At 38.1% G+C, this 12,902-nt stretch overlaps 1 protein-coding gene across 2 annotated transcripts; it reads left to right on the forward strand.

The window, feature by feature from the left end:
• Positions 1-2,017: 2,017 nt before the first annotated feature.
• Positions 2,018-3,633, forward strand: LOC122360107 (zymogen granule membrane protein 16-like). 2 transcript variants are annotated; one of them, XM_043260447.1, is made up of 4 exons: positions 2,018-2,068; positions 2,188-2,294; positions 2,545-2,692; positions 2,894-3,633. In XM_043260447.1, exons 2-4 carry the CDS (start codon positions 2,240-2,242, stop codon positions 3,195-3,197), a joined length of 507 nt encoding a protein of 168 aa, XP_043116382.1. In that variant the 5' UTR covers positions 2,018-2,068; positions 2,188-2,239; the 3' UTR covers positions 3,198-3,633. The 2 variants fall into 2 exon arrangements, with proteins under 2 accessions (XP_043116382.1, XP_043116383.1); XM_043260448.1 differs by having other exon boundaries at positions 2,023-2,068; positions 2,205-2,294.
• Positions 3,634-12,902: the final 9,269 nt, after the last annotated feature.

Consider the following 12,902-nt stretch of genomic DNA (forward strand, 5'->3'; position numbering starts at 1 on the left):
TCAGGATTGGGGGTCAAAACTTTTTCACACCACTGTATATATATATTAAGATTTGAATAAAATATTTACCACATAGAAAATGTGGTAAATCTTAACTTTACACAACACAACACAACACAACAACAACAAAAAAATAATAAAAGTAAAAGACAACAAACATGGGCAATGCTTTAGATTACAGCCCACAATGTACCGTGTAATTGCACAGAATTTACAGTGTACCTATTTTGCACCTATAGACTACCTCAGCAATACCTATAAGTAAGTATAAGGTAACGTTTTGAGAATAAGGGGGTAATAACCTGCAAAATTATAAAGTGTTTATACTGTATGTATTTTATAACTAAATGGCACCTATTCTGAAATTACATGGTATGTATGACACAGTTACCGAAAACTTACAGCTGTACCTATTGTAGGTATGTAATTGGAAACAATGTGCAATGTTTAGGGGGGATGCAAAAAGAACAAACAGCATGCAACAAACGTCAAAGGATTTAATAAACCGGCAAAGTGAAATAAATATTATTATTTATTAGAGACGGGATTGATGAATAGAAAATAAAACCCTGTTCCACACTCCGGAGCAAAGGGTGGCAGTATTTATGTTGCCTGCTGCCAATAAAAACCAAGCAGAAGAAACTAATTGCGCATGTGTCATGGTGTAGTTTAGAGAGAAGGAGCTCTCGACGAGAATATAAAGTTAATGATTTTAATCATGCACACATAAAGGAATAATATAAAAATTAATTAGGCTTTGACACAATAGAGATTCTGCAATGGTCCTTTCGTGTAGCAACGAGACCGGACATTGAGTGAACTGTGCCGTGTGTTTTTATGCAGGAGCTGATGAGGTATTTATTAGGTGCAGGTGCAGCTGGTTAGAATTTGGGTGACTGGGAATATTGTGGTTGAATAATGGGATTTCAGGATGGTGGTTGACTGGTGGAAAAGCCTGGCTCCATAGATTCTCTGTGGGGTTCAGGTCTGATGCGTTTGCTGGCCAGTGAAGCACACCAACACCATGGACATTTAAATAACTTTTGGTGCTTTTGGCAGGGTGGGCAGGTGCCAAATCCTGCTGGGAAACAAAATCAGCATCTTCAAAAAGCTGATCAGCAGATGAAAGCATAAAGTTCTACAAAATTTCTTGGTAAATGGGTGCAGTGGCATTGGTTTTCAAAAAACACGATGGACCAACACCAGCAGATGACATTGCACCCCAAATCATCACAGACTGGGGAAACTTACCACTGAACTTCAAGCAACTTGGGCTTTGATCTTCTCCTCCCTTTCTTCAGAATCTAGAACCTTGGTTTCCAAATGAAATAGCTCTCCTCTGAAAAGAAGACTTTGGACCACTGGGCAACAGTCCAGTTCTTCTTCTCCTTAGCCCAAGTAAGATGCCTCTGATGTTGTCTGTGGTTCAAGAGTGCCTTAACAAGAGGCATAGAACAACTGTATTCAACAGCTTCTTTGGCAATGATTGTTTGTGGCTTACCCTTCTTGTGAAGGGTGTCAATGATAGTCTTCTGGACAACTGTCACATCAGCAATCCTCCCCACAATTGTGTAGCCTAGTGAACCAAACTGAGACCATTTTGAAGGCTCAGGAAACGTTTGTGGGTTTTTGTTAAATGTGAGCCAAAATCATCACAATTAAAAGAACCAAAGATTTAAACTTCTTCAGTCTGTATGCATTGAATTTAATATTGAGAATTTAATTTGAGTTAAATTACTGAAATAAATGAACTTTTCCATAACATACTAGTTTATTGAGATGCACCTGTATTTTACTTTAAAATGTTTTCTGGAAAACATTATTTTACCCTTCGTTAAAAGTATTAGTATCAGTATTAATTCAGTATCAATTCCCAAAATGTGTCAGGTGACTAAAGATACAAACAACAATGAAATTCCATCCTTCCAGAAACACTCATGAAAAAAAATCCCAAAACATTCATCATCTAAAACAATAAAAAGAAGAGGTGTGGACCAGCAAGAGAGTATAAATGAACGCTTAGTTTAACCATCGTACTCAAAGAACACCCTGTCAGACTCAACTACAGGTAACAGCATAATATAACAATTAACAATAATAACACACTAAATGATGAATCTCTTATCTTAAAAGCTTTTTGTTTAAATATTTATTTTTAAAAACATTATTTGTTGTCTTTAACAATAGCACAATTTGCTATCTAGATTCTCAAAGACAGTAGACAGCTAAGCAATCCAAAATGCTGCATCAACTTGTGCTGCTCTCTGCCCTTTGCGCCATGAGCATGACCCTGCGTGAGTATTACTGTTCAGCTCGATACAAATATAGTGCAATATATAAATCAGCAACTGACTAAATGATTATGCTTTAAGTGATTACTGTTATTTTGTTCTACGCTGTTATAAAGTAGCATAATAATAAATAATTATGTTTGGTGCACTAAAGCAGTCGAAATAATGGAGTCGGTTGGAACCAAAAAAAATGGTTTAAGTGATTACTTGAAAATTAATTTCACTTACAGCTGATAATCAATTACCTTTTCAGCTTTACCTGAATTTTACTCATACTCCACCGCTGTTGGTGAAGGCAATGGAAACGAATTTTCCACTGCTCATGACGGTCGCATCAGGGGAATCAGAGTTTATGAATATTCCAACAATGGATACTACTATAGCTATAGTTACATCAATGGGTAGGTATTCCCAAGTACCAGATACACACTGGATAACATATAATGAAGTCCTAAATAATCTGACGTGCAAATTATACACTTTATATTTCACACAATTCAATATTATATGTTTAAGATTTTATATTTTGTATTGTTTTTTGTGGTATTGTTATATGATATTTTGCTCTGAATAATTTAATGGCACGTGCTGTATCTGTTTAGGATCCAGCTAAATTATGACAGTAACTGGACAGAACTGGTTGGCGTGAAATATTATGGCAATGAAAGGGAGATAACACTCTTCGACAATGAACATTTCATTCAGGTCTCTGGAAAGTATTATTCTGGTTACATCAGTGAGCTTCTGTTTGTCACTAACGAGGGGCGCTTTTTTAAAGTGGGGCAACCTTCTGGACTTTCATTTAACTTCTACCCGACCCACGATGGAAGTGAACTACGTTTCCTCAGCGGTCGTCAGAATGGATTTGCCCTCACCTCCATTGGTGCTCATTGGGCTGTCTACTAAAATTCCACTATATAAAGTCAAAAATATCTTACAGGCTGCACACTGTGTGTATGTTAAGTAGCAGCCTACTCATGTATTTTCTTGAACTCTTTATGATGGATGAAATTAGGGCCTTTTTAAGTTGTCTGTATTATTAGAATGACTTCTCATTAATAATTTACTGATTCATTAATGAATACAATGCTATAAGAAGACTGGTTATATACTAAATTTGTTTTATTCCTAACAATAAGAGCTTCCTCTTTAACACAATAATGATTTTCCAAAATGGACATAGTCTCAACAGAAAATATATACATATTGTGATTTTGTTTTTTAATTTTTTCTTCTTTTTAAAGCTAACTATTAAACTTTATGTGTCGAAGTTGATTTTTTAATTAAAACACTTATTAATGTTACATGAAGATCACAATAAAACTTCCTTATTAAAACATTCCCCATGCCTTTATTATTTACTTAATTTTTCAAATGTAAAATATAATTGTTATACATTTGACCCAAGCTTTCAAGCTGACTTTAGGAATTCATATAAAATATAAACTAATACTAATGTAAAAACTATGGTAATGCAAACCAAGCAAGAGGTAAACATTTCCATATTTATTGTGTGAATGAAAAAAAATTCCAAAATCAAGACTGCAACATAGCTGTGCCATCATTTGGTTCAGGTTTGCTGAGAAACACAGCAATCTTCAAGCTAAGTGTACAATCTTAGCCTTGTAAACAATCTTGCAGATTTTTGCAGTACATTGCCAGTTTCAAAAGAATGGCAATATAGAAACCATGGCCATAGCAGAGATGCATAAGGTGGTAGCAGTCTCAAAGTTGGTACCAGAAAGCAGTTGCAGAGACAAAAGCACTGGCTGTTTTAAGACAATCCCATTGGAAAGGCAATGGTAGTGTCAAAGGCACTGTCAATCTGGGAGGCTTCGGCAGTCTGATAGTTAATGTCACTCTGAGATGTGCAGTGTCAGTCTAAGAGGCACTGGAAGTGGCAGTACTACAACAGCATTGCTTTTTTTCCTTTTTTTTTTTTTTTTTTTTTTACCATAGAATGATTTTGAATAGGAATTCCAGGGCATTGTGTTCAACATAGATCCAGTGCACTTTACTGCTGCATGTAATCTCTTCCATAGAGAACAGGTGGTGGGCAGAAACCTACACTATTAAATTCACTTCTTTCATACCAATATAAAAATCACAATTTACACATCATCTAACTATTCAGTCAGTCATCACACCTAGTCATTCTTCATTTAACATTTTAACTGATATGGGAATAAAAGACTTTTAAATTGATTATATCTATACGCACACAGTGGAAATATATTCCTCTATATAAAGTACACGCCATGGGTCAGCTAAAAGTTTATGTGCTTCCCTAAGAACCGACTGTTCATATAGTAACTCAAGGGACAAATACTCTTTTTTTCCCCAACATTCTTCATTGCTATTTTTGACAAGAATGCAGTCTTAGACTTTACCTGAACTGTAAGGTTACCAAACCATACCATAATTCCTTATCTAATTATGCTCTCTATAACTGCCTGGTAATATAAATGCATAATTTTTCGTGTAAATATAAATACAAAAGTACAATCTTTCCGCATACTGTCTGGGCCCAGAAATGACACGAACCCAAAGTACCCAAAGTAGAATCCAGACATTGGATGAGTCAGTTTTAGCGGGTAAAAAGAATTTGGAATGCCTAACAAGGAGGAATCTGGTGACATCCATCAGGAGATCAAGACTCACGGCATTGGATGGATGATCCTGTTTGCGGGTGTTGAGTATAGGAGCCCAGCTGGAAGGAAGTCGGTGGAAAGGGTTTTGCTCATTTTTATTTATTTTTTTAAACCCATTAGATGGTATGTAGACCAAATTAGTGTCTGGTTGGCTATTTTGATGTAAACCTGTCTAGTTCTGACGTAGCTTTGGAAAGCTTCTGATGACCATGTCCCTAACATTTGTATCTGTTGCTTAGAGAAGCCCTTTTGGGCTGGTGATGTTGCGATTGCAAAACGAAAAGAGTGGCTTGAGAAGTATTTGGTAGGAGAAATACAGGAAAGCTTCTGTGTGGGCATTAACTGATGCGTCGTCTGGAAGAGAATGTGGCTTCTGTGGAGTTGTGCTCTGCTGTAGCGTTTTAGAGAGAGCGAGGCTTCTGCAAAAGCAAGCTATGCTGAGGCATATGGAAGGGAAAGGTGGCTTCTGTGGAAGTGAGCAGTGTTATGGTATATGGGAGAGAAAGGCAGCTTCAAATTAAATTTGCTATTGGCAAAGGCCTTTTTGGGCTGCTGTGGTGGCTGCACCTATTCTAGTGGCTGGAAAAAGCTGGGATACCGGAAAGCAAGCAGGTGTCCCATACTTAGAATTTGTAGAAGTAAAACTTGTAGTAATATATGGCTTATTGTTTGGATAAATAGCCACACGCTTTTTTCCAGCACATTGTCCACACAAAAATTTTGATTTAGAATCTGTGACAGTGTCGCAATATCCAAGCTGTGAAACATATCCCAATCTGTACACAGAAAGCATCCCTTAAGCTTTTTTATGCTATGATCTGAACACAAATAAATAGGCTTATACATTGGAGTTAAATAAAAAATATTATTGTCAGAATTTGTCAATGGTGGCTTTCATCCAGCAATTTTGGTTTTCTTTATGCTGCAATGACATTTATCTAAAATATTTTGATCACGTGTTACACACTGAACATACTGTTTCAATTTGCAGCGGTTAAAATCTCCAAGAATAAAAACTGCTGCTCCTGCAGTTGCTTTTTGAACACAGTCAGTATTTTGAGCAGGGCCCTCATAGCATTATCACTTGGGGAGACTTATATCGCACAAATAACAAATTTAGATAACAGATAACCAGTCGTCTCTGATGTAAATGCAAATACCTCTTCCTCTGCTTATTCCAGCTGCCTCTGTTCTGTCCAAACGAACAAGGGACTGTCCTTCCAATTCAACTAATGAGTCAAGAATATTTTCATGTAGCCATGTCTCTGTGAACACCACAAGGCTTGATTCACCATATTCAAAACACACTTTACTATTGATGTGAAGCTCTTCCATTTTTTCTCTCAGCGACCGTATATTTCCGAAAACAACTGAGGGATGCGGCGGTCCATTCGCTCCCCTGCTCATATGCTGTTGCACACCCCATGTCTTCCCTCTCAACTGTAAGCACTTTGTTTGAAGTAGATGAGGTCGACATGCCTCAGAATGGTCCAACAGAATAAGTCTGTGTGATAGTAATGTATAATGATAAGATTAAATGCAGAGACTGTTTGTGTAATCAAATTGATGATAATTGCTAGAATCACTAGAAATGAAGTGTCCCCAACTAAGATGAAGGTCATCTCTTGTTACTGATCCATCATCTGATCTGGTAACGAACTGAGAAACAGAATAAGAAAGAAAGACACTAATATTAGCGTAGATGCCAATCTTTTTATGATGTATTGAGTACATTGTGTGTTATGGTGAGTATTACCGGGTTCTGGCTGATCTAGTTAATGCAGCCTAACAATACTTTAATGAATTTGAATAATACAAGCTTATTACTGTGTTATGTGCAAAAGATAGGTCTTTAATCTAGATGTAAACTGATAGAGTGTGTCTGCTTCCCCAACAATGTTAGGGAGATTGTTCCAGAATTTGGGTGCTAAATAAGAAAAGGATCTGCCACCCACAGTCGATTTTTATATTCCAGGTATTATCAAATGGCCAGAATTTTGAGAACGGAAGATGTGAAGGACTTTAATGTAATAAAAGCTCACTCAAGTATTGAGGAGCTACACCATTCAGGGCTTTATAAGTAATTAACAAGATTTTAAAATCTATCCAATGTTTAATAGTTGGATTTATCCTTGCTGGCAGAGCACCACAGTGTCTCCATGCTAGCTGAGCACCCCTGTGTCTTCAAGATCGCACTCCTTTTGCCGTACCTCATAGACGCCCAAGCACCCAAGTGTCTCCAAGCTTCAAGAGCACCCTCCTGAGCCCATGCTGCAAGAGCGCCCCCATTTGCCTACCCTTCTGTTGGATGTTTTATAGAGCAAGTTGCACCTGGGGGAGGAGGGAGTAAATAAACAAAATCAGTTTGTTTTTGTTTTATTTCTTGTTTCCCGTCCTGTTCCTGTATTTCCTTGTTTGTTTTTTCCTGTTTTTGTTTGGTTAATTATATTCATCTTTATCAGCTGTGTTTCCCAGGTGTCTTGAGTTCTTCCTTGATTGCCCTTTGTTTATATACCCCAGTTCTGTGTGTGTTGTCGGTCCTTGTAAGTCATTCTTTATGATCTGTACCCAGTGTTTCAGTTTGATGATTAAGACTCTCGACTGTTGACTCCGTGACTCCTGCGTAATTCCTTGCAGTGCAAATGTGACAGGGGGACCACTAGAATATTTTAAACTCATCACTGAAAAGGTTAACATTTCTGCATTTGATGTTGAGAGTATAGGTTGCATTTTAGATATGTTTTTGAGATGGAAAAAATGTGGTTTTACAGGTGCTAGAAACAGCACACCTAGGTTCCAAACTGATAAAGAAGATCAAACAAAGCAGCTCTGAAGTGTTAGACAGGGTTCTAGGTTAATACATATGGGGTTTAACTCCTAAACAAGCAGCATTAGCAGAAAGATTTGCATAGAGGTCATCATAATTTCACACATCTTCCAAATCGAATAAAAATAAAAACTTAAAAAAGGATTCCAACAATCCATCAGCATAACGTCAACACCTGAGTCTGGGTCACCCGCAGAGCAGTGCCAACAGAAGCCTGGAGTGCCTAGAATTCTCTTTCTTTCTGTGCATTTGAGTATGTGTAAGAGATTGAGTCAACGAAAAAATACTGCACAGTTGAATTAATTGGAATACAGTGTGGTGAGTTTGGCACACTTATGCTCATGGTTCATTCATTTTTATTTTCCTGGCTTATTTGGTGGCTAGAGAGGGTTGCCGTGATTTTGCCAAATTAACATTACTGTCCAAAAATCTAGATTTATACCTAAAACTGATATTTCCTGAAAAATTATCCCTCTGACTGTTTGTTTGGAATGTTGTTCCAGGATCAACAAGGATGTTGATTTAAGAACATCTTGTACTTGGTGAAATCACTCTCACTCTGTATCTATGGCAGATTTTGAATTCTCTGATGAGTGTGCGGATTGACGTATTATTATTAGGCCTCACAGAGGATGCCTGCATGAATTGCAGAGTTATGTCTTGGGAGAGGAACACTTCAAGGATAGTTTTGGTGTAAGGACTTTTGGGTGAGATGCGTCCAATAGCAGCATCGAAACCATAAATAAATAGCAGCTAAACGTAAACATTCTGAAGCAGTTTCATACCCCAAGAATGCAAATGCAGGCAATTGTGGAAATCACACTGCTGCTCTCCCATATTGCCTGGCTGGGCTTGACTGGGCAAGAGCTTCTCCAACTCAGTCAGTTAAGTTCATAGGTGTGATCCTGGACTCACAATTATTGATAGCTTCGCCATGAGAACAGTGGGTGAGCAGTATTCTGCATCTCCTCCAATGCATGCCGGCCACCGTTCAGGTATTTCCTCAAGGTCAGACAATACATCAGTGATTTATCACATCACCGTAAAGGGGGCACAAATCCAGCCAGTCTTTTTAAGGATCACAGGAGCTGTTGACCTGGGTCATCCCTGGGTTTGTGAGTATCCGAGCCATTCACATCCCAGGAGTGAAAAATGTGGCAGCTGATATATTGTCACGCCACAGACCTCTGTCAGGGGAACCAGTGCTCTCACGGGTTTTCACAAGCAGAGGAATCTGGCCAGATCAGTTACTGTATGCCTTTCTCCCGATGCCATTGATCTTAGCAGCTGTTCACAGATTAATTTAGGGCAATTTTGAATAGTCTCTTAGAAGGGAAGCCCTGGAACCTTTCCATGAGAATGGATCTCCTCCACCAGTTGGGAAGTCAGTGATTAGAATGTTCAGAATATAATGAATTCTGGCCTTCTTTTTCAAGATGTACTGAATTGTAGATTCCAGCTCTTTGTTGAGGTATGCCGTAAGCCTATGTCATGTACACTTTCATGAACATGACAGGTCTATTCTGTGCATTGGACTGTCTGGAATAGCTATAATTTTTCTCAACCTGGTACAAGAACAGTACCAGGAGTTTTGTTTTACATCATTTGCGACCATTATTCTTAATGATGCATGTGGCTTATAGAGTCAAACTAATTGTAGCCTTTATAGCTACAGACAAGGTTTTGTTGTCTTGGACAGGGTTTGTAATGTCTTAAGAGTGTACTGACACTAGGCACAGCTGCCTTGAGCTGAGCCAAAATGCGGTTATCCCCCTTCCCCACTCCCCTGGTGGCCTACACTTACTAAACATTCCGGGGCTGGAGCATTTTTGCTAATATTCTGCATAATAAATTTGTAATTTATGCAGTCCATCTATTTAAAGCTAGTACAGTTGAACTCAAAAGTTTGCAGGCACCTTGCAGAAATTGCGAAATGTTTATTGTTTTACCAAAATAGAAAGGGATCATACAAAATGCATGTTATTGTTTATTTAGTACTGACCAAAACAAAATATTTCACATAAAAGATGTTTACATGTAGTACACAAGAGAAAATAATAGTTGAATTTATAAAAAGGACCCCAATAAAAAGTTTACATGTTCCAGATTCTAGATGCATTAAATCTAGCCTGTGGTGAAAACATTGTTCAGAACGTTACTGTTCAGAAAAATCATTAAGGTCCCACAAATTATTATTATTATTATTAAAATTTTTGTGTGTTTGAACCCTTTCCAACAATGACATTAATTTTGAGATCTTTTTACACTGAGGACAATTGAGGGACTCATATGCAACTATTTCAGAAGGTTCAAATGCTCATTGATGTTCCAGAAGTAGATGCATTAAAAGCCAGGGGGTGAAAACATTGGAACCTTCTGTAATAGTTGCATATACTTAATTTATTGTTCATGCACATTTCCTGGACATTACCTGTATTTGAAACTGGCATAAAACATACAAAAACCAGTATACATCCACTTACATATATATAGAATACACAAAACATGCATTGTTTTCAATGTGGACTCCTCATAAAAAAAGTGAATACAGACACAATATGTGTACATACCTGTACCCACATATTAACCCACAAAATATATTATACCTCAGTTGAGAAGTTGGATATAAAAATTACTTTTTACGTTTTTTTGGCCAGTGGTATATGGCAGCCTGCCCCCCAAAGAGAGTGCCTGGGATGGAGGGTATCAATCCGGTCATTATATACTGCAATTCCCTTTTTTCATAAATCATGAAAACAGCTTAAACAGCATAAAAGTTTATTCATTTTTAATATCTGTCTGTATTTTTAAGTGGTTTTAAGTTGCATACTGCTCCAATCTTGACAAAGTTGTTAAAGTCTCAGGGAAGAAACACTGTACCCCAGGATGGATGAGGATAATAGTAATATACATGGATACGTATATAATGGAGGATAACTCCATTAAAGTTTTTTTTCCTCACTCTGGTAGGCCCCTGGCAGGCTCTGAGAGCCCAGACTCTACAGCAGCTACTTCATCGTTCTGAAGCAGAACGTGGGGTTGGGTCCTATTTTAGATCTGCATCAGCTTAACTGGTCAGTCAGGCAGCTAAATTAAAGATGCTGACACTCGTCTTGTCTCATACCAGGTCCAAGGACTGGTTTGTTACTATACATCTGAAAGACCTATACTTTCACATTTCCATTGTTCCTGAAGACAAGAAGTTCCAGAGGTTTGCTTTCCAAGCCTACCAAAATTGCCCGGTGCTGGGGACTTCTTCCAGTCACATATTGCTAACAATGGGTACCTTCCTCACCGCTTGGGGAGCGGTTATGAGTGGCTGCTCAGCCTGGGGTCTGTAGAACGGCTGCCATCTCACATGGCACATCAACCGCCTAGAGATGCTGGCTGTGTTTCAAGCACTTTCTCTGTGACCTAAGGGGCCACCATGTGTTGCTGCACACGGACAACACAGCATTGGTCTCTTACATACACCACCAAGGAGGTCTGCACCAACACCCCCCTTTGAGGCTGGCCAACCAGATCTTCCAGCTATTGAAATCTCCTCTGTACATCTTTTAAAATGCTGATATTCTGGTCAATAATTCATCCCCAAACTTTCTTCTCCCCCGTATCTTGGTCTCTCATTGACTGCAGGTCTTCGGCGATGAGGTTTTCAGTTAGAAAACATTTCACACAGTGTGATTGTGACTCATCGACAGCTCTGGCTATTTAGCATGGCAAATATTTAGCAGGCGTCTGTGATACATTCAGATTTCATCTTTGACAAATCACACAGTGTGATTGTCCATCTCATGAATGAGCACTGATTTGCGTCCGATTTTGGGCATTTGTCTGCAATTTATAAAAATCTCGCAAAAATCCCAAAGTGTGAACTTGACATTTTGTTTTTGGTTATGGTTAGAGCTAATCTCTGCAGGAAAGTGGATCTCGAGAGTCGGAACTGAGAACATGCAACCCTTTGCTCTAAACGAATTGGGTCCATCACTGTTTGTGGGAGGGGCTTACAAACATCACAAATGTTTAAATCCAGATTAAAGACACATCTTTTTAACTTAGCCTACACATAACACCCCAACATACTTTTTATTATTCAAATCCGTTAAAGGATTTTTAGGCTGCATTAATTAGATCCGCTGGAACCGGGAACACTACTCCTAAAACACGATGTACTTGTGACATCGTAAAAAGAATGGCATCTACGCTAATATTAGTCCTGTCTCTTTCTCAATCTGTTTTCACAGTTTCTATCCAGACTAGATGGCGGATCAGCACACAGAGAATATGTTCATCAGAGACCAGAAAACCTATATGTGCCCCGTGGACAGATCACCAGATCCTGATGCACACACACACACACACACTAAGTCATTTACACTATCTGACACAGCTGCATTTAAAATTGAACTGGAAGTTAAGTGCTGGGCGTCCGTTCAGAGGAGAACTGACCCCAACTGAGTCTGGTTTCTCCCAAGGTTTTTTTTCTCCATTCTGTATGGATGGGGTTTTGTTTCCTTGCCGCTGTCGCCTCTGGCTTGCTTTGTTGGGGACACTTAACTTCTAGTGACTATCGTTGAATTGACTACAGAGACCATCTCTGAATTTAATAACAAATTGTTCACTCTCGTCATTTTACATCCCTGTCATTGTATTCTTCTACCTTATACTGTACAGTGCTTTGATTCAACCTGTGTTGTTAAAAGCGCTATATAAATAAAAATGATTGAAATGATTGAAATGACAGCACTCTTTTTGAGACTATGTTTATGATTTACAGTGAATATAAAAAAGAATTAGGTGCATTTTTACCGTTATAGGGTAGGTGTGTACACAAATATCAAGTAAAATGGATTTTACGTAATAATTGCCCTTTTTATTCAAGCAAAGATAAATTATAAAATCCTAAAACTTCCCAACAAACTGAATCCAACAACTCTGCATATAAATCATTACAGTAGGCTTACCATAGTGATACAGCATGGGCTTAAAAGATTGTTTTGTTCTGCAACAATAATCATTAAAAAGAAGATAAAAACTTTTAAATCTTTCGTAGTTTACAGTTCAAGTTTTACTTACAGGACAGATGCTACACATATTTTTGGCATTTTAACCACAGCAAAATTACCTTTTATG

Source organism: Puntigrus tetrazona, chromosome 16, assembly GCF_018831695.1.
Source record: "Puntigrus tetrazona isolate hp1 chromosome 16, ASM1883169v1, whole genome shotgun sequence".
Classification (NCBI taxonomy): domain Eukaryota; kingdom Metazoa; phylum Chordata; class Actinopteri; order Cypriniformes; family Cyprinidae; genus Puntigrus; species Puntigrus tetrazona.

What these genes read in the sequence shown, in the direction of transcription:
- LOC122360107 (XM_043260447.1), top strand. Translation starts at nt 2,240, where the DNA reads ATGCTGCATCAACTTGTGCTGCTCTCTGCCCTTTGCGCCATGAGCATG. An exon ending in CGCCATGAGCATGACCCTGC is followed by an intron (nt 2,295 to 2,544) that starts GTGAGTATTACT and finishes TTACCTTTTCAG; the next exon opens with CTTTACCTGAATTTTACTCA. An exon ending in AGCTATAGTTACATCAATGG is followed by an intron (nt 2,693 to 2,893) that starts GTAGGTATTCCC and finishes GTATCTGTTTAG; the next exon opens with GATCCAGCTAAATTATGACA.